Source organism: Lepidochelys kempii, chromosome 8 (genome assembly GCF_965140265.1).
Source record: "Lepidochelys kempii isolate rLepKem1 chromosome 8, rLepKem1.hap2, whole genome shotgun sequence".
Classification (NCBI taxonomy): domain Eukaryota; kingdom Metazoa; phylum Chordata; order Testudines; family Cheloniidae; genus Lepidochelys; species Lepidochelys kempii.
Window position 1 is genome coordinate 97,799,575 of NC_133263.1, and position 22,065 is coordinate 97,821,639.

Sequence of the window (22,065 nt, forward strand, 5' to 3'; positions counted from 1 at the left end):
AGGCTCCAACCAAGACTCCTCCAGTTAAAACAGCCTGACTACCATGGGGGATTAAATGGCTGCTGCTGGGCAAGAAAGTTTACTGGAAATGACTCTGACAGAGAATTTAAGGAGAGAGTGTTTGGCACCTGTCCGGTTGTGGAATTGAGACAGGCAGAGTGCCTACCCTTTGTTTATTGGACACAGGTTCAGAGGTTACCACCATGAGCGAGGCTCATTTCAGTGGCACTATTGGGATTGTATACACCGATGAAGAATGTGGATTTTGTAAGGTTAACTGAAGCTAATCGACTAAGAATCCCAATGCTTGGATGCCTTGATGTGCCAGTAATGCTGTTGGGACAGGCTTTTCCAAACAAAAGTATGTTTGTCATCAAGGATGCAATTACCACAAGCCCAGGGGAGAGACTGATCCCCAGCATTGTTGGCATGAACATCCTCAAAGCGCTAACTGGACTAATGCCTCTCTTTATATGGTTTGCCTTCACTTAGGATGGGAAGGCAATGATGGCCCTGGTTCAAGCCAGGATCGCATGTCAAATAAATCAGGCAAATGAGGAGGGCAGAGTGGGATTTCTGCAGGGGGCTAGCAAGAAGCCTGTTATCATTCCGCCACTTAGTGAGAGACTGTTGGAAGGACAGCATTTTGCCTTGTCAAAGCTGGAATAGGGCTCTGTTCTAATGAAAGGGTCCCATAAAACAGATTTGCCCAATGGAGTATATGTGGCCAATACTTTGCCCCGAAGTAAGGATGGACAGATTCCACTAAGAGTGTTAAATAGTGGTGAACGGACCATCCTACTTCACCCAGCGGTTCACACTGCTGAGGTCTACTTGCCAGCTACAGTAGTCCCAATGGGAAAGGTTGTGTTCAGTGAAATCAGGTATTATACATCCACAAGGTTGAGGGTATGACATCTCCAGGCTCAACCAGTGGTAATCAGCAATAGGAAGTTCCAGTACAGATTGACCAGGAGGACCTGACTGAAGAACGGGTACAGCAACTGGTCAAGTTATTGGAAAAACTTAAGGATGTCTTTGTTCTCCAGAGAAGACACCGATTTTGGGAATACCACCACAGTCACTCACCGAATCCCCCTGGAGAAAGCAGAACCAATTAAACAGAAACAGAGGAGGGTGTCTGTCATAAATATAAAGGGAAGGGTAACCACTTTTCTGTATACAGTGCTATAAAATCCCTCCTGGCCAGAGGCAAAGTCCTTTTACCTGTAAAGGGTTAAGAAGCTCAGGTAACCTGGCTGGCACCTGACCCAAAATGACCAATGAGGGGACAAGATACTTTCAAATCTGGAGAGGGAAAAAGGCTTTTGTCTGTCTGTGGGATACCTTTGCCAGGAACACATCAAGGATGCAAGCCCTCCAACTCCTGTCAAGTTAGTAAGTAATCTAGCTAGGAAATGTGTTAGGTTTTCTTTGTTTTGGCTTGTGAAATTTCCAGTGCTGGAGGATATGTGTATTCCTGTTTTTGGTGTCTCTTTGTAACTTAAGGTTTTGCCTAGAGGGATTCTCTGTGTTTTGAATCTGACTGCCTGTAAGATTATCTTCCATTCTGATCTTACAGAGTTGTTCTCTTAGCTTTAAAAGAAACAGCGATCTGTTCCAATGCTGGAGAAAAACTGGCTGTGTTGGACTTATTGAGAGATGGTATGTTGGTCTCCAACGTGGCACATAAATATGGCAGCAACGAATCTTGCATCCATGCCATCAAGATTAGAGAGAGAGAAATTTGTCAAGCTGTGGCATCAAGTGCTCCAGTAACTGTTAAGGTGACGAGCCAGGTGTGTGATAAGACTTTAGTGAAGACTGAAAAGGCATTAAACTTATGGCTGGAAGACATGAACCGTAAACGTGTGCCTATCGATCGCAACACGTTGCGAAAAAAGGCTCTTAGCCTCTATGCACTGTTCAAACCTCCCGCCAAAGAGGGACAGCCTTCAGATGAAAAGGAATTCAAAGCCAGCCAAGGTTGACTTAACAGTTTTAGGAACCGCTTCAACCTCAAAAACGTGCAGACTACTGGTGAAGCTGCATCTGCCAATGAAGAGGCAGCAAAAGCCTACCCCGAACAATTAAAGAAAATCATAGAAGAAAAGGGCTATCTTCCAGAACAAGTTTTTAATGCTGACAAGACTGGGCTCTTCTGGAAAAAAAATGCCCAACCGCACTTACATTTCAAAATCAAAAAGACAAGCCCCTGGCTTCAAAGCAGCTAAAGACCATGTGACTGCATTGTTTTGTGGCAATGCGGCTGGGCGTTTAATAAAGCCGAGCTTGCTCTACAGGGCTGCAAATCCCCGTGCCCTAAAAGGCAAGAACAAAAATCTCCTGCCCGTGTTCTGGCAATCAAATAAAAAGACTTGGGTGACGGCAGCATTATTTCTGGATTGGTTCCACAAGTGTTTCGTTCCGGAGGTCAAGCGGTACCTCGAAGAGAAAGGACTTGACTTTAAAGTATTGCTGATCGTAGAGAGTGCTCCTGGCCACTCTGAGGCACTCCAGTTTGCGCATAACAACGTTGAAGTTATCTTTCCCCGCTCACCAATATCACCTCCATCCTCCAACCTCTTGACCAAGTCGTGATTCGCTGTTTCAAGGCCACATCCATGAGGCTTACGTTCTCATGGATACGTAGCACTATGGATGCTGATCCCAATCTTAATGTGATGGAGTGCTGGAAGTCCTTCAACATTGCTGATTGCATCACTTATATTAAACAGGCAATGGATGCAATCAAGCCTGAAACAGTCAATGCATGTTGGCAAAACCTATGGAAAGAATGTGTGAATGATTTTAAGGGTTTCCCGACCATTGACAAAGAAGTGAAACGCATTGTTCAGGTGACCAGGCAAGTGAGTGGCGATAGCTTCGTCGACATCCTTGAGGAAGAAATTGAAGAATTAACTGAGAGCTATAGAGAAACACTGACTAACGAAGAGTTAGAGGAACTGATAAAATCGTCTACAGAAGACAAAGATGATGATGAACAGGAAGAGCCCGCAAGTTGGAATCTTCATAAATTTGCTGAAGTGTTCCAAACAGCGAAACACTTGAATGATTTAATTTCTGAATACGATCCCTCTATGGAACGAAGCCTCAAAATCACACGTAGTATTACGGACGATTTGAGACCGTATCAAGAAATGTTTGAGCAGCTCAAGAGACAACAGCGACAGTTGCCGATCACCATGTTTTTCAAGGAAAAACAACCAGCAGCAGATGAGCCTACGCAATCAACTTCTCGAACTGAACCAGAGCCAACCACTTGGTCTATGACTCGCTCTCCGTCACCTCCGTCTCCTGGATTGACATCAAGCCCTGACGACCCCCGGTAATTTCCCCCGCCGTAATTAAAAATACAGTACTGTAAAATTATATTTTGCATATGTACTCTTTATTAGATACTGTACATTACTGAATACATTGTACATTTATACATATTACTGTACAGGGTTGTACAGTATACAGAACCATGTACAGTCTACTGTACTTTATGGGCAATTTAAGGGATTTTCAAGGGTAATTTTGACTACATGCAATTTTCACTTTATGCGCTGACTTTAGAACTTAACCCCCGCGTAAGATGCGACTCGACTGTGTAATGTTGCTCTGAGCTTTTAAACAGCTGCCATATTCCATCCCAGTGGTAACTGCACTTCAGTGTTGGATTAACGGATCCCTATTTATATCCATTACATTGGTTTACTTAGGAGTATAAAGTGCTTTGCATGTCTATAATTATTCTAAGTCAAGAACCTCAGAGTGTATTATTAATAAAACAAATGTTTATACTGTAGCAGTAATGATTTCATCATTTGTACTCAGTGCATAGTCCTGACAATGCAGTGGACCTGTTGAGTTTTATTCCAGTATTTATTTGCTAGTAAGGAAATGGAAGTTGGGAGGAGATATGTTATGGAGTTGCCTATATTTTTGCACCCCCATGCATTTCTTGTTTTTCCTTCCAAGTAACAGTATCAAGAAAAAAATCAAACTGACTGGCATTTTAATTTGTGTGCAGACAAATGAAGATGTTTGAGCTAGCTAAAAGATATCTGTGAGACATAACCACAATGAACCTAATCCTCTTTTTTTCAGTGTACATCTTTGTCTAGTTTTTCTCTTTTGCAGGCACTGACTTGTAAATGTCACAAAAGGGAAACCTGACCCATACAGTGATAAGCAGGGGCAGATATGTTTGTGAAGCAAGCAGCCCTATTTCAACCCCACGTATTGTTTGACTGGTTGAGTAGATCAACTGCTGCCAATCCCTTGCTGTGATCTCAAAGCAGTGAGGAAAAGGAAAATCATTTATTTTAACTCCTTATAAGCAGGAGTGCTAATCACAGAATCTTAATTTGATTTCACTTTGGGTAATTGCATTCTGCTGACCAAAAACAATGCCTTGCTGTGTCAGTTTTTCACTTCTTGACCTAAATTGTTGTGTAGAGTTGCTGAGTGATGTTAGTCGATTGCTTTTTTTCACCCCAGAAATGGCTGCATTTGAATGGTGGGGTGAAGTGAGTCCAGTGTCTTTTATTCCCTATATGAGTTTTGTTTGTAAGGTGCTTTTGGGAGGAAAGGCAGTATATAAACGTAGGACTTTATTATTATTTGTAGTAGTACAAGTTTGCCCCGGGGGCATTCAACGCATCAGTTACAGGAAACATAGTTAACAATAAGGGGAGGAAGGGAGTTTAAAGCCTTGTGCCCACTTGCTGACTAACTATGTTTTGCAAAACCTCTTAGGGCTTGTCTGCACTCTAAACACTGCAGCAGGACGGATGCGGTGCTGATGCTGCGCCACTGTAGCATTTCAAGTGTAGACGCTACCTAAGCCGATGAGAGGTGTTCTCCTGGCAGCAAAGGTAATCCACCTCCCTGACAGGCAGCGGCTAGGTCGACGGAAGAATCCTTCAGTTGACTTAGCACTGTCTACACGGGGACTTTGGTTGGCTTAACTATGTTGCTCAGGGAGGTGGATTTTTCACACTCCAGAGCAAGATAGTTAAGCCGACCTAATTTTCTAGCGTAGACCAAGCCTTTGGCTGTGTCTATACTAGAAGTTTTTTCCTAAAATGTCCTACTGGCGCAGGTCCACCCTAGGTAGCAATGCTGGGAGTACTAGGCTAGACGGAGCTGCATGTGGTTGTGTGGTCTAACCCTGCACAGAGCAGGCCTACAAAACAGGGTGGCTGAAACACTGGCATGTCCCTGGCACTGTGTCTACACTAGGACTCCCATCTTTACTATCACTATTGGAGCTGAAGTGATGGTAGCCAGAGTTGGGAAACTTGAAGGAAAAAATCCTAGCATAGACAAGGCCTTACAGTAAAGTTATTTTTTCCTATGGAATAATTTTCTTCCGAGTTGCTAATATAACATATATTGCAACTAGCTGATTACAGTTTAACAGGGTTTCATTATATTGTGAGTTCACTCAAGTAGGTTCCAGTGACTCATGGTCAATGGGAATACTAGGTAATGAGAGAGAAATAACATGGTTAATTCTGTCTTTTGACCTGGAATGTTTTAATGGGAGCTAAACTCCAGAGTTAATTTGCTCCTGCCAGCAGGTGAAATGAGAGAGAACTAAGCTTCACAAGCATTTCATGATGTCATATCTCCTCCATAGTAACCAGTGACTCATCTTGCTCTCCTGTTTAATTCTATTTTTGGATGCCAGCAGGAACAATAGGATCAATGCTCATCAACATTATTACTTTTATTGTTAATTTCTTAGTGATTCATAGGGCAGCCTGAGCTCTCTTCTCTCACTGCCTAATATTTTCGAAACTTCCTTTTTGTCTCAGCAGTGACTTTTGCTTAGCACCTTTCTTGATGCCTTTAACACATAGTATCCTTTGTAAAGAAAAAAAAATTATATAAATCTTATCCCATCATCCACCATGCTGAAGTGCAGAAACTTCTAGAGTGGAACACTGCAACTATTTAACCGTGTACACCAACACTACATAACAGTTAAGACAAAGAAAATAATTTAAAAATCATATCCAATTAAAGCTACAGAGGGAATTTAGGTGGAATGAGTTAAAATTCCTATGTAAGTGCTAATATGTATAAGAAGATAATATACTGCATATAGGGTAATGGCCACTATGTGATAAATTGCACAAACAAAATACTTGTTGGGAAGAACTATGTAATTACAGCTATCTCAGATTCATGCTGATAAAATCTGTATATAACCCTATGAAATATAATGTGTGTGTGTGTGTGTGTATGTATAGGTGTGTGTATATTTACATATATACACACACACACACCCATAGCACAGAGGTACATTTAAGTGTGTTAAGGCCTTTCAGTGTTAATTTTTTCCAATATGTTTAAAAATTTAAATTTGTTTTCTTAGGTGTGTGTGTGTGTGTGTGTGTGAGAGTATATAAAATACAGTACAATACAATACAAAGGACTGCCATAAATAGCCACCAAGTCCCTACAGATCAGCCAACTACTTTACTCTCTTCATGAAGAAGATGGAAGGTCTGCAGGGATCAAATCAGCATCAGCAAAGAAACAAGGTTAAAAGCACATAGTTCCATGGTGGTAGTGTCAAGTTGCTGAGCAGGGAAGACTAATGGCGGTGGATCTGCTACAACCAATAGCCCTTTTCCCCCGCACCTAAAAAAAAAAAAAATCAAATCTGGCATTCACAGTTAAAGATAATTTTTCCTGGGAAAAGGAAAAAAAACCTTGGCCCATGATGATTTTCAGTCCCTGAACTTCAGCAGCACAGTGGGACAAGACACAGTTTAAATTTCCAGCAGTGGAGTTGTCATGGTTCCTCATTCCATAACTTTATGGAGGACATTCATTCCAAGATGTGACCTCAAAGAGCCTGTGATGGATGAGAACCCCCTATTAATGTGGCTGGACCAAGTCACCATGTCTGTGTGAATATAGTTGGGTCAAATTCAGATTTTGTACAAGGAGATGAAATTTCACAGATGTCAACAGAGTTGCTTCTGCTTACAGCAGGTCTGAATTTGGCCCATTGTGCCTGAATATAAGGACAACAAGTAAACAGTGTCCCAGAACCCCATAAATAGTGACTCTATAAGCCAGCCACTTGTTTCTGTTTGGATATCGGTATGGAATCGCCAAAGGGCTCACCCTTTTCCACAAACTCAGTTTGCCTATCTTGAAAGGATTAGGGGCTAAGGGAACTCTTCTGGGAATCAAACTATGATTTCAAGGAGTCAGATGTTTCACACCAGATGCTTAGATGTCAGATAACTTGTCACTCGTGGCATCGCTGGGCCATACAATCCCTTATCCTGTCTCCAACAACAACAACATTGAAAGGAAGGTGTAAAAAGCCATATTATAAATCTCACTATGTGATGCTATCCAGTTGGGTGGGGGAGGGCAGAAATCTCTTCACCCTAGCTGGAGATCAGCTGATGTCCTGATGCAGTGATGACTGTCGTTGTTGTGTGTTAAGCACCAACAGTGTGCTTTGTGCTAAGACACAGTCAGTCCCTGCCCAAAATCTCTTACAGTCGAAGACAGACATAGAGTGGACAGAATGTGCTGGAAAACCCAGAGGAGGGAAGAACTAGCATTTTTGTTCTAAAAATATATTTTATATTATTGACTCAAGGCAGAAGTGCATCATTGTGAGGGATCCAAATGAAGAGAAATCAGTGGGTTAGTGGACTGGAAATGTAAACATTTGTGATTGTATCCAAGCAGTTGAACTGCTGATCAATCTTTTATTCATATAGATGTCTGATCCTTCTTTTAATTTTTTTTTTACTAAGCTGTTTGTCACATGCTCTAGGACAAAAGTGATGTGTGTGCTTAGATTAGATTGAGCCTGATACAGATGAGAAATTGCACTTTTCTTTTAAATTCTTTGTGGTCAGAAATAGTTGTCAAAAGAAGAAAATCAATGAGAATTCTCACTTTCAAACCTGAATAAAAAAGCATGAAATTGGGGCCTAAAACTTTAAGCATGATGACCCTTTTAAATGTTGTCCTTGGCTTTCTATTTCTGTTAATGCAGGTTTAAAAAATTCTGGATATGCTAATGTTATCGTGAATAGTTAAGAATTGGATCATGTGAGTAGTTGGGCATCTGTCACAAGAACTCCATGCAAACGCATTTGGGTCATGGGTCTTTCCCCGTGACTCATGCTCAACTTTTGATGGCACAGGTATTGTAAGAGCCTTCACATTTTTGTTCGAAGGTCCCATGTAACAGGATTTTTTGTTTGTTCTTTTGCATATAGCAAACTTAGTTGAATGTCAAGGGAAGGTTCATGTGTTATTGCAAGAGAACCCAGACATGTTAGTTATTAGCATTAATGTGCCTTGCTAAGACACTTCTTTGCCTAGTTATAAAAAGCTATCTGATTCCTAGTCAGGGACAGCCAAACAGACTTCTGGACACTGAAGGCTCAGGCTGTTCTTCCCAGGCTGTTAATTAGCGCTACGACATTGTTTGTGCTGATCTCTGCCTGTACCTCATGTACTTGCTTCCCTTGTCTTTTAATCTGCTTAGTTATATTCCATCTAAAGGTCTTGCAGGCAACTCAAAAAAGCAATCAGTATTCATTATTTTGTCCCTTCATTAGAAGACTCTCCCAAACAATAAACTTAGGTGCTTAGTTACATATAAGGGCTTGCTGTGTTTTAAACTCAGGGTGCGGCGGGGAATTGCTACAAATGCAGAATAAAGAAATCCAATTATGATAGATACTGCATGCAGTATCTTGGGGGCCATTGTATTAGATTTATGAATGGTTTATGTATGATTGTGTTCTACTCCATGGGGGAGGGTTACCAGCGGGGGATGGTTAAGGTGAGTCACTGAGGCCATGTCTATCCTACAGCCACAGCGCCGTAGTGTAGGTACTTCTCACATCGACAGAAGGGTTTTTCCATCCATGTAGTTAATGTAGCTCTCTGGCAGGTGGTAACTAGGTCGACAGAAGAATTCTTCCATCTGTCGACCTACCTGCATCTATGCTAGGGGTTGGTTAGTTCGACCTAACTACAGCACGCTGTATTTTTTACAGCCCTGAGTGACATAGCTAGGTTGATATATAATTTTTAAGTGTAGACTAGGGCTGAGACTGAACAACTCTAGAGAGGAACTGCCTCCTGGAGTGGTGACTAGGAGACAAAGAAAGGGCTTTTGGTCTAAAAGGATGAGCTTTAACTGACACAGGACCTTCTTTCTGATCCAGTAAATGGACAGGACCTCCTGTCCAAGGGGGGGCCCCAACCCTTGCAGAAGAGGTGGAAAGACTTTGGCCTACTAGGGCCTCATAAAACGGGTAGGTGACTCCTGGTAAGCTTTTAGCATGCGTATAGGGACTTCTATTGTTTTCTCTGTAATGCTTTTACCTTAAGGATAAACATACCGGCTTAGGAAGAGGAGTCTGGCAAGTTGTAACTGCTGGCAATACACTGTTCATAGCTCTTGGAGAGAAAGCAAAGCACAGGGACTGGCCTTTTTCGGCAGACTGGCTTGCTGGGGACATCACAGCATTAGGCAGGGAACTGTGCAGCCTTCTACACACCACTGAAAGAAGCATGCAGTGTAGACTTACCCTTAGGGGGAGAGAAGGATCCTCTGGTGTAGCTTTCTCCACTGAGGAGCTATTTCTGGGCTAGGACTGTAGATATTCTCATGGACTGCATGGCTCCGTGGGGGAATGCCAAACACCATCGGGAAGCTGCAAGGAACTTGTTTAAATGAGCCTTCCTCCTCCAGAGAACACCCTGTAACACCCTGGTGAAGAATACCAGTGGTTAATGGTTTTTGTTTACCCTTTCACAGTAAGACTTGCGTGCTAGGCAGCCAGCATCTTAGCCCTTCCTGAGCAGATGCAAGCACCACAGTTGTGTATATTGAAATTATGGGAAGTGGGACTTCAAAAATGTTGGGTCTGATTCTGATCTCACTTATAACAGTTATATACTGGTGTAACTCCATTGAACTCAGTGGAGCTCTTCCTGATTCAAATCAGTGCTAGTGAGATTAGAATCAGGTCCTACATCTCTGAAGGAGTTCTGTACAGAGGGATTTATTTGCCTTAAACTATATTCTGCAAAGACTCTTTCAACCAGTCTCTGAATTTTTCTGCTGAAGTTGCAGAGTTGATAAAGCCCTTTTAGGGTACATCTGCATTTCGCTAAAAGACCCGTGGCACTGAGTTTCGGAGCCCAGGTCAGCTGACTTGGGCTTGCAAGGCTTGGGCTGCGGGGATAAATATTGCAGCGTAGACATTCAGGCTCAGGCTGGAGCCTGGGCTCTGAGACCCTCCCTCCTTGTGGACTGTTGGAGCTCAGGCTCCTTCCTGAGCCCAAACATCTGCACTGCAGCTTTGAGGCCCTGCAGTCCGAGTCCTGGGAGCCCAAGTCAGCTGACCTGGGTCATCTGTGGCCATGTTGTGGGTCTTTTATTGCAGTGTAGACATATCCTTAGACATTTTTCTCCAAGACTAAGGGAAGGAAACTTTGCTAATCATGTTTTAAACCAGTGGCATAAAAGGCCTTTTTTAAAAGTTAGAGTGTGGAGGCTGAGTACTGTACCCCACCATTCACTTAAGAACTGCTTATCCATAAGAGTAACTGCAGCAATCAATATATTACACTGAGTGTGTGCTTTGAAGATAAGGCTCTTGTCTCCCTACAGCTATTTCGGAGCATCTGTTTGCTGAAAGATGGATGAAATACATTTGTGCAAATCATAGATAATACCTCCCAAATGGAAGATATTTTATTTACTTGAGTACTATACCTGCTTCATCCGAAGGGATGGAATATTTAGTAGGTTGGTAATTATAGACCTTTTCAGCTCGAGGCGCTCAGTTAAATCTAGGCCACCTCAGTGGTGAGTAAAAGTTGTTACACTCACCTAATAGGCATCAGATGGTATGGCTGCCTGCAGTGACTCAAGAGTATGAGTACCAACTTCAGGGCAGGCTTTTAGGAAACAGGGCACAAACCCCAAACTGGCTGTGAGTTCTGTGTTTAGATTTCACCAGTGAATTATCAAGTGTAAATTTGTTAGGCACTAAAACAGCCTTAACATCAAGTAACAGACAGTCTCCTTGGGTACCCTGGTCTGTCTTGACAGGTTTCAGAGCAACAGCCATGTTAGTCTGTATTCACAACAAGAAAAGGAGGACTTGTGGCACCTTAGAGACTAACTAGTTTATTTGAGCATAAGCTTTCGTGAGCTACAGCTCACTTCATCGGATGCATGCTGTGGAAAATACAGAAGATGTTTGTTTTTATACACACAAATCGTGAAAAAATGGGTGTTTATCACTACAAAAGGTTTTCTCTCCCCCCACCCCACTCTCCTGCTGGTAATAGCTTATGTAAAGTGATCACTCTCCTTACAATGTGTATGATAATCAAGGTGGGCCATTTCCAGCACAAATCCAGGTTCCCCCCCCCAACAAACCCACTCTCCTATTGGTAATAGCTTATCTAAAGTGATCACTCTCCTTACAATGTGTATGATAATCAAGGTGGGCCATTTCCAGCATTTCCCTGGTCTATCTTATCACCCAGGTAAGTTTATTTTTGTGATAGATGGTCCCTTACACCAAGAGTGACAGCAATATTCAGGTTACTCCCAGTTCCAAAGGACCAGTCACTTACCCCAGGTCCATTGCACCTTAGATATCACCATGACAGAATACGCCCCTGTATTCATACCCTACATACTATTTTAATAATCTTTGTACAAAGCATGCATTGTAAGGTATCATTTGGAAACTCATAATTTCCTGATCAGTATTGTCCTGGTAAAATATGTGTAGCAACATTCTGTGTGAAGTTACAAGATTATCCTGTATGCTGTTAACACATGTTCCAAACCCCACAGCCCTACCCAGGCAGAAGTCAGGTTTATCCTAAACAAAAGAAGGAATGTGTGTTTGCCTTAATTTGCATTGAAGCAGTAAGCAGAGTCATTATGCAGGGAGGGCAAACAAAGGAAGTTCAAACAGGTGAAAAAAAAAGCAGGGAATATCCTTCTACATCGTCTCTTTGTCTCCCGGTTCTCAGCTGGAAATGTTTTTCAAGAGGGGGACTGAAACTATAAAAAGGAGGGACAGTCACTCCAAGACACACACCCCTCCCTACCCATCGCATTCACTGCATCTGAAGAGACAAAGAAAGCAGCTGTTAGACCAGGCGTGGGAACCTTTTTTCTATCCGGGCCACTGACCCACAGAAAAAAATCAGTCACGGGCCACACACAGCCCCGCAGAGGGGCGCAGACGCTCGGGTCTTGCCCTAGGCTCCAGGCTGGGGCTACAAATGAGGGGTTCAGGGTGCGGGAGGGGCTCCAGGCTGGGGCAGAGGGTTGGGGTGCTGAGGGTCTCGGCAGACCACTTAATGATCTTTCCAAATGTTGTTTGTACCGTTAGCTAACTATTGTAAAGCACTTTGGATAAAAGCGCTATATAAAAAAAAGTAGTAATAATTAACTTTTTTTGTTCTACAAATAAAAGCACACAACTCGTATTTTAATATCAGTAGTCTGACCTTTCTAATGAGATGGATGTGTCCTCTCTCCCCTGCTGCGGCAGCCCCTGAGCTGGGGCTGGGAAGGAGTGGGGTCTCTCCCCGGAAGCCACAGCACTCGAGCTGGGGAAAGTCACCTCTTTTTCTGGCCACCGCAGCCCTGCACATCCCAAATTCTCCCCACCCCGTCTTCTCACCCCACTGCCCCCAATTCCCCGCAAGGCCACCACCTCACCTTACATGTGCATCTTCTCCAGGGTCCAGGCACCTAATTAGTGGAGCCACGCCTGCACGGCTCCACTAATTAGGTGGGTGGCCCTTCATTCTCTCGCGTGCAGCTGCCCAGGTGCGCACCTTAGAGGGAACTACCTGCAGACCACCTGAGTGGAACTCGTGGACCACAGTTTGAGAACCTCTGCACTAAAGGTTTCCTAGTGTGTTTTCACATAGTACAGTTTTAAACAGCACTTTCATAAGAGGCACTTGCAGCATCCACTTTGTGGCTAAACCGAAGATTTCACTCTCTCATCAGTGCTAAATTTGTATACGCTCTTTACACAGAATAGCCCTTGACTGCTGTCCCGTTTCCATCTGCTTGGAAGTGTTGACATTCAATGAACTCTGCCACATTCTGCTGCTGCACAGAGCGTGTGGCAGGGAACAGCAATTAAAGGGTTGACATTTTCCCTTATTTTTTTAACAGGACACATGTCAAAACACAACTATCAGAACCTAGTTAATGCAGAAACATAATTAATACTAAAATATAAACAGAAATCAATTACTGCAGTGGGAGCTGTTGGGTACTCAGCATTTTCAACTAATTTAGTTGCAAAAATATGGGTGTAGCACCCTAACTTGTAGTTCTTATTTCTGAGACCCGGGCCACAAAGCCTAACTACTTTTATTTTGTATTTAGGATACTGCTGGACAAGAGAGATATAGGACTATCACTACAGCCTATTATCGAGGCGCGATGGGGTTCATCCTGATGTATGATATCACCAGTGAAGAGTCGTTCAATGCAGTGCAGGACTGGTATGGAACAAATTATTGTTATCCCTCTTTTTAATTTTTGTTAAGCCAGTTAGCTCTTCACCAATGCCTGTTGACTGTTTCATGTGGGTTGGGAGTAATTTCTTTACCCCCCCTGCAATTGCTTTGTATTACTAAGTTCTTCATCATTCATTTGAAATTCAGAAGAAATGTTTCACTGTGTAATTGTGCTTGAGGAAAAGTTGCACAACTCCACTAGCTAGTCCCTTTAGGGTTTTTTTTTTTTAATTTTTGTAAAAGATTTTATTTCCAGTAGTAGATTTTTAAAGCTCTTGTTCACAGCAAAGAAATATATACATTAATACATGACACTTATGGGTTATTGAGGTTCTTCCCTATAAAGCCAATTCAACCCAGTTAAATGCTGCTTTTATAGGCCAGTTTGACACAGCCAAATGTTGTTATAACCTGGGTAAAATCTAAAGAATAGGGGTAAAATTTTCAAAAGCACCTAATCCCATTTTCAAATGTGTTTTAGGCATTTAAGAGCCTAATCACTTTTGAAAATGGAACTTGGGTTCCTCTGTGACATAGGTTTTGAAAACTTTAGCTGAGGTTTTCCAATTAACCTTTATGAACTCTATGGAAAAGGTTAATTGGTCTTACCAATTTTCAGCTGTGGTGCCTGGTTCAGTTCCATTACACTCACTGCAACCTTAGTGAACCATTATCATTGCTGTACTGAGTGTGCATGTGGTTAAAGTTGCCTAAGTCCCAAATACAGTATTAATGGGGGAAAAATAATACTGAACCTTTCAATATATGCTTCATGGCAATTTGAAGCACCTTAGCTTAGCTGGGAAGGGAAGAGTCCTGAAAGTGTAACAGAGTAGAGTATAACTTTCAATACTTTCACAAGGGGCTCTCACAAAAAATATCTTTAGCCTTTAATAGGCCTTATGTACAAGGAATGCATGTGTTGCAGTGAGCAGAGTTAGAGATTGGACAATCTCTTCTTTTGTGTTCCTTTGAAAATGTTTTTTCACAACCAGGGAAGGTGACAACAACTTGTGGCAAACAAACTTATATTCAGGAGGAGGCAACAGCACAGAGGAGACAAATGTATATTACCTGCTCCTGTTGGAGCTATTTTATTGCTCCTAAAAATATGCTGATCATTCTGAGATGGCCCAGTGTTAGGGTTGCCAGGTGTCTGATTTTCAATTGGAAAGTGCAGTCAAAAGGGAACCTATACAATATCCGGTCACTGCTGGGGATGGATGGGGTGCCGGGTCATCAACCCATGCCAGGTCCTGCCCAAGGGGAGAGGGATGGGATGCCTTTGTGTGTGTGTGTGGGAGGGGTGCCCTGGGAAAGGCCTCAGTGTGTGGGAGGGAGTTGCAGAGCGAGCCCACCTCACACTCAACCCATAGCGGCAACTTCTGCGGCTCTTGTCCCATGGGGCTGTCTGGACTTGGCCCTCTAATCCAGGGGTTGCAACCTGGTCCCTAGTGCATGGGGCTGGGGGTCAGGCCAAACCTGAACAGTGCTGGGTGAGCACGTGCGTCGCGGTCAGGTGGCAACTCCCAGGGTGGGGAGCCAAACCCAGCCAGCTCTGTGAGACAGGAGCAGCTTCAGCTGGGACAGGGGGGTTTGTGGGTCAAAATGGGAGAGTCCCATGAGACCCGGAACTGTTGGGGGTTGTGGTCTGCCAAGGGTCTGTCTAGTCCAATAACTTGACTGAAAGCAGCAAGTGCTAGATGCTTCAGAGGAAGGTTAAAAAACCTCTTGGTGGACAGCTGTGGAATAATCTGCTCAGTTTCTCCCTAACCCCTCTCAGATTGCTTGGTTTATGCCCTAAAGCATACAAGGTTATATCCCTTCTAAAAAATCCCAACACTATTTATACACCACAACATAGGGTTTGGTGAGGCTCGAGTGAATGGAGACTTATGAACATTGGCATCAGGAGCCCAAACAGCTCCTTCATTTACAGCTCCTCAGTGACCAGTTCAAGGCCTTTTATTTGCAAAGTGGCTGAGAGCAAGCTTTGAAAACCCAAGGCACTGACTGACTAATTGTCCAGTGCTGCCACATCCTCAGCAAAGAGCCCAGGTAAGATGGTGCTCAGCTGTATGGAGGATTTTTTTTAAATTCTGACTTAAAACTGTATTCAGTGTACGGTGGAGGGGAATGGGGGAATAATAAATTAGTGTTGTTGGGGAATGGGAGGGTTTAACTCTAAAACTAGTTTCTGGGCCACATCTTCAACAGGTATAAATTGGTGTAGCTTCATTGACTTCAGTAGAGCTACACCGATTTACATCTGGCTCTTTAATTATAAACTTTGGAAATAGTTCGGCTTTTGCAATGAAAAATATAAAGGCATTGGTCAATCACATTTTAAGCTCAAAAATAGTATCTGTCTTTGGGCTTGCAAGTTGAAACTGACATTGAGAAAATGCTGATTTTATTTCTGTCTTCTATATAAATGGCTGAAATATAATCTGGTACTAGAATGTATACCCAGCTCAATGTTAGAACAGCTTTCACTCAGAAAATATAGAGCTTGACAATAGAGCTAGGTCTTTTCCCTCTTCAGAGAGAGCAAGCCCAAAGAATCTCTAAAACAGCTTATTGTAATCACTCCTTTTTCTTCTCTTACTGCTTATGGGTCATATAGTTGAAAGGGTTTGTCAGTTTGCAAAAAGGCAGCCCAAAGATTTAAGGAATCTAGAATGATTTGCAGGGCTTTTAGTGACCTTGCTGAAGTCGGATCGAGACATGTATGTGACTTTTACAGTTTCCCTAAATGATCACCATTAAAGCACATCAAAACTTGTTCTGAAATTATCTGGCAGTGGAAATATGATAGTTTTGGTATTAGCTGTCAGAATCAAGTTCAATTCACGTTTCTGTTGAATAACAGTTCTCTTTAATAATGAGTGTTTATGAGATCTCAAGGTCATTATAATTATTCAGAAAGCACATGTATTACTAGAAGCTATACATCACTTTCCCATCTGTATAACCGTATGTTGTCCAACCTTCAAACACTAAAGAATCATTTCCAACAAGGCACGTTAAACACAATTTTGATTAGAAACTACGGCTGATTTATGCCTAAATAATGAGGAACTCCTTACTTAATTACTTGTGTTAAACTCAGAAGCAGAGGTATGAATCATATCACTGGAAACGTGTGGAACCTTGAGCTAATAGACAGTTCCTCCCATTAATAGTTTCACTTTTGCATTCTCAGGTGACCACTCACAGCTCCAAACGTCTAATGGGCATCTTGGGCAACTAATCCCAACTACCGATATTTAGAGAATTTCATTCTGGAGTTGTACGCCCACACTTCAGATCTCCTTAGGTCATCTGTAGAATCATACCACTGCATATGTGTCCCACAATGCCCCACACTGACCATTCTGGTCACCATTGTGAACTCCACTGCCCAAAGGTCATGAGGACTGAAAGACCTCCCTCCCCTTTAAACCCCTGTGAATTTTTGAAATTCTTTTTCTTGGTCGCCCAGCTTGGCAAACATACCTGGCAGATCTCCATTGTTGAGTGCAAGTCCCCAGCTGACCATGCTGGCTACATGCTCCAGACGTGCTCCTGCCTGGAGTAGATAGGAGATACTGCATCTCCTGGGCCTGCTGGGAGAAGAGGTTGTACAGGCACAGATCCGAACAGAGCTGTACAAATGTTGACATCTATGAGAAGATTGCTCAGGGGATGCAGGAGAAAGGGGTATGATAAGGGCTATCAGCACTGTCGCATGAAAGCCAAGGAGCTGTGGCAGGCATACCAGAAGGCCAAGGAGGCCAGCAATATATCTGGTGCGAAGCCACTGACCTGCTGCTTTTACAAAGACCTGCATCGCATCCTCAAGAGACCCCACCACCACACACATCTGCACCACGGATACCTCTGAGGAGCCCGAGTCACTGGCCTCTGCCATGAACCGTGAGGAGGAGGTGGTGGTGGACAAGAAAAGAGGGGTATGGGGGCTAGGCTTTTTTTTGCTGGAACTGAGTCAGCACCAGGGGTTGGGCTGCACCCTGTAAAAAGTTGTTAACAATCCTTACTCAAGCATTCGCTTTCCAGTGCCCTGGAGGAATTCTGGCTGAGTCAGCCAGGCTGCCTCTAGAATGTTCCTCTTTGGCATCTCCCAATGTGGGCTGGAAGCTAAAAGCCACAGTATAGTAGTTTGTCTTTAATACTTTGCTTTCCCCCAACTTGTTTGGTTTTAGCCACCATTTTATTCTTGATATGGCTGAACCCCTCGCCCCCATCAGGCAGTCACACATCGTTTTTGCCTCCACGTGCACCTCAAGAACCACCTCCCAAACCATGACATCACTCAGTAGTCACATAAACCTCACCCACTCTCCCGAGCCACCCTCCAGCAACTAAAAATCATTTCTGTAATGCTAGCCCCTTGGCAGACAAATCTAAAGGTTCTGCCAAAACCTAATTCTTCTGCATAACCATCACGCTCTTTCCATCAAGCCAGTGGCCTTCTTTCCATTAATCACAATTTGTGTGTAGCGACCTTTTCATATATTAGTGCAGATGTGAATTGCGGTATCTTTCATTAAACTAGAAATACCTTCTTGTGATACATCTCTGTGCTACCAGTCTTAAAGTAAGGGTGACGTGCTTAATGCTACCCCATAGTGCATATGGACAGGTTTATTAATGGAGAAGATTTCACCCTTAATAGGATTGGAGGTCATGAGCAGAACATGCGATATGATTTGGACTGTATCTGAATTAACTATATGGCTAAAGCATGAAGCAGTTATAAGGCTAGCAGAACAATTACCAGGCTTCTTAATCTGTGCCTTCCTCATTGTAGGCATCTTTAGTCACTGGTTTCCCAAATAATTTTCAGGGTTACTGTACTATTGTAGCCATGGGCCATGGGTACAGTAGGCTGGGGAGGCTAAGCCTTCCCTGGCGCAGCCGCTGCTGCCAGATGCCTGGGCCGTGGTGGCCCCTTTGTGCTCCGCCTATTCCCCTCCCTTCCACAAGGCACCTGCCGCTGTCTGATGTGTCCCTCTTCTCCTTCACTCTACCCCTTACATCCCTCAACACACCGCATCCCTCCTCTCCTCCCCCCTCATCCCCCAGGAGACCCCCCCGCCCCCTGTGTCCTCCGCTCCCCTCCCCTGCGAGAACACCCCCCGGCCCGCCGCTCGCCACGTCCCTCCTCACCTTCCCACTGGATGGAGGAGAGGAGGGATGCAGAGGGATGTGGAGAACGTGAGTGGCGGAGGTCTCGGGGGAGAGGTGGGGTGGAGGAAAGGAGGGACGCAGAGAGCGCGAGTGGTGAGGGCCTCATGAGGGGTGGGGGAGAGGAGGGACATGGGGAGTGGTGGGCAGGGGTCCTCATTGGGGAGGGGGATGAGAGGAGGGAAGCACCAAGCAGTAGCGGGGGGGCCGAGTGGAGAGGGGACTGAGTGGGGGAGGGTGGGGCCTGGGGTGGAGTGTGGGGGGGCTGCAGGAAGAAGAGGTGGGACAGGGAGCTAGCCTACCCAAGGAGAAGCTTCACCACCACCCCCGCCCATAGCTGTAGCTAAGAACTGTGAAGCTTTCTTCTGACTCAGTTACATCAGAGGCACACAAATTATTAAAATGCCAAGTATATCAGAGGACAGCTTCTTTCACTATTCTCCAAGTTAAATGTCATGTATTTTGAGTACTCTTGAAAGCGATTTACTTCAGAACTGCAAGTTGCACACTCTGAATAGATCCTGTGCAATCTGTGATCAGAGGAAAGAATGCTTTTGGAGAAAGCATAGTGAGAATTGCTAGTCTTAGGGTACGTCTACACTACGAAATTAGGTCGAATTTATAGAAGTCTTTTTTTAGAAATCGTTTTTATATATTCAAGTGTGTGTGTCCCCACACAAAATGCTTTAAGTGCATTAACTCGGCGGAGCGCTTCCACAGTACCAAGACTAGCGTCGACTTCCGGAGCTTTGCACTGTGGGTAGCTATCCCACAGTTCCCGCAGTCTCTGCCGCCCATTGGAATTCTGGGTTGAGATCCCAGTGCCTAATGGGGCAAAAACATTGTCGCGGGTGGTTCTGGGTACATGTCGTCAGGCCCTCCCTCCATCCATGAAAGCAATGGTGGACAATCGTTTCGCGCCTTTTTGCCCGAGTTACCTGTGCAGACGCCATACCACGGCAAGCATGGAGCCCGCTCAGCTCACTGTCACCGTATGTCTCCTGGGTGCTGGCAGACATGGAACTGCATTGCTACACAGCAGCAGCCCATTGCCTTGTGGCATCAGACGGTGCAATAGGCCTGATAACCATCGTCATCATGTCCGAGGTGCTCCTGGTCCCCTCGGTAAGGTCGGCCAGGAGCGCCTGGGCAGACATGGGCACAGGGACTAAAATAGGAGTGACTCGACCAGGTCATTCTCTTTAGTCCTGCCGGCAGTCCTATTGCACCGTCTTCTGCCGAGCAGCCAGGAGATGAGGGTGGCTAGTAGAATCATAGAATCATAGAATATCAGGGTTGGAAGGGACCCCAGAAGGTCATCTAGTCCAACCCCCTGCTCAAAGCAGGACCAATTCCCAGTTAAATCATCCCAGCCAGGGCTTTGTCAAGCCTGACCTTAAAAACCTCTAAGGAAGGAGATTCTACCACCTCCCTAGGTAACGCATTCCAGTGTTTCACCACCCTCTTAGTGAAAAAGTTTTTCCTAATATCCAATCTAAACCTCCCCCACTGCAACTTGAGACCATTACTCCTCGTTCTGTCATCTGCTACCATTGAGAACAGTCTAGAGCCATCCTCTTTGGAACCCCCTTTCAGGTAGTTGAAAGCAGCTATCAAATCCCCCCTCATTCTTCTCTTCTGCAGGCTAAACAATCCCAGCTCCCTCAGCCTCTCCTCATAACTCATGTGTTCCAGTCCCCTAATCATTTTTGTTGCCCTTCGCTGGACTCTCTCCAATTTATCCACATCCTTCTTGAAGTGTGGGGCCCAAAACTGGACACAGTACTCCAGATGAGGCCTCACCAATGTCGAATAGAGGGGAACGATCACGTCCCTTGATCTGCTCGCTATGCCCCTACTTATACATCCCAAAATGCCATTGGCCTTCTTGGCAACAAGGGCACACTGCTGACTCATATCCAGCTTCTCGTCCACTGTCACCCCTAGGTCCTTTTCTGCAGAACTGCTGCCTAGCCATTCGGTCCCTAGTCTGTAGCTGTGCATTGGGTTCTTCCGTCCTAAGTGCAGGACCCTGCACTTATCCTTATTGAACCTCATCAGATTCCTTTTGGCCCAATCTTCCAATTGGTCTAGGTCCTTCTGTATCCTATCCCTCCCCTCCAGCGTATCTACCACTCCTCCCAGTTTAGTATCATCCGCAAATTTGCTGAGAGTGCAATCCACACCATCCTCCAGATCATTTATGAAGATATTGAATAAAACCGGCCCCAGGACCGACCCTTGGGGCACTCCACTTGATACCGGCTGCCAACTAGACATGGAGCCATTGATCACTACCCGTTGAGCCCGACAATTTAGCCAGCTTTCTACCCACCTTATAGTGCATTCATCCAGCCCATACTTCCTTAACTTGCTGACAAGAATACTATGGGAGACCGTGTCAAAAGCTTTGCTAAAGTCAAGAAACAATACATCCACTGCTTTCCCTTCATCCACAGAACCAGTAATCTCATCATAAAAGGCGATTAGATTAGTCAGGCATGACCTTCCCTTGGTGAATCCATGCTGGCTGTTCCTGATCACTTTCCTCTCATGCAAGTGCTTCAGGGTTGATTCTTTGAGGACCTGCTCCATGATTTTTCCAGGGACTGAGGTGAGGCTGACTGGCCTGTAGTTCCCAGGATCTTCCTTCTTCCCTTTTTTAAAGATTGGCACTACATTAGCCTTTTTCCAGTCATCCGGGACTTCCCCGGTTCGCCACGAGTTTTCAAAGATAATGGCCAGTGGCTCTGCAATCACAGCCGCCAATTCCTTCAGCACTCTCGGATGCAACTCGTCCGGCCCCATGGACTTGTGCACGTCCAGCTTTTCTAAATAGTCCCTAACCGCCTCTATCTCCACAGAGGGCTGGCCATCTCTTCCGCATTTTGTGATGCCCAGCGCAGCAGTCTGGGAGCTGACCTTGTTAGTGAAAACAGAGGCAAAAAAAGCATTGAGTACATTAGCTTTTTCCACATCCTCTGTCACTAGGTTGCCTCCCTCATTCAGTAAGGGGCCCACACATTCCTTGGCTTTCTTCTTGTTGCCAACATACCTGAAGAAACCCTTCTTGTTACTCTTGACATCTCTGGCTAGCTGCAGCTCCAGGTGCGATTTGGCCCTCCTGATAACATTCCTACATGCCCGAGCAATATTTTTATACTCTTCCCTGGTCATATGTCCAACCTTCCACTTCTTGTAAGCTTCTTTTTTATGTTTAAGATCCGCTAGGATTTCACCATTAAGCCAAGTTGGTCGCCTGCCATATTTACTATTCTTTCGACT

General features: G+C 44.4%; 1 protein-coding gene across 6 annotated transcripts in view; it reads left to right on the plus strand.

Annotated features, from left to right (window-relative positions):
• Positions 1–22,065, plus strand: part of RAB3B (RAB3B, member RAS oncogene family) — a 133,693-nt gene that overhangs the window by 78,982 nt on the left and 32,646 nt on the right. For all 6 annotated transcript variants that reach the window (XM_073357747.1, XM_073357743.1, XM_073357745.1 and 3 more), the window contains one exon: positions 13,457–13,575. In XM_073357747.1, the coding sequence (XP_073213848.1) occupies positions 13,457–13,575 (119 nt within the window). The remainder of the gene's footprint in view (positions 1–13,456; positions 13,576–22,065) is intronic.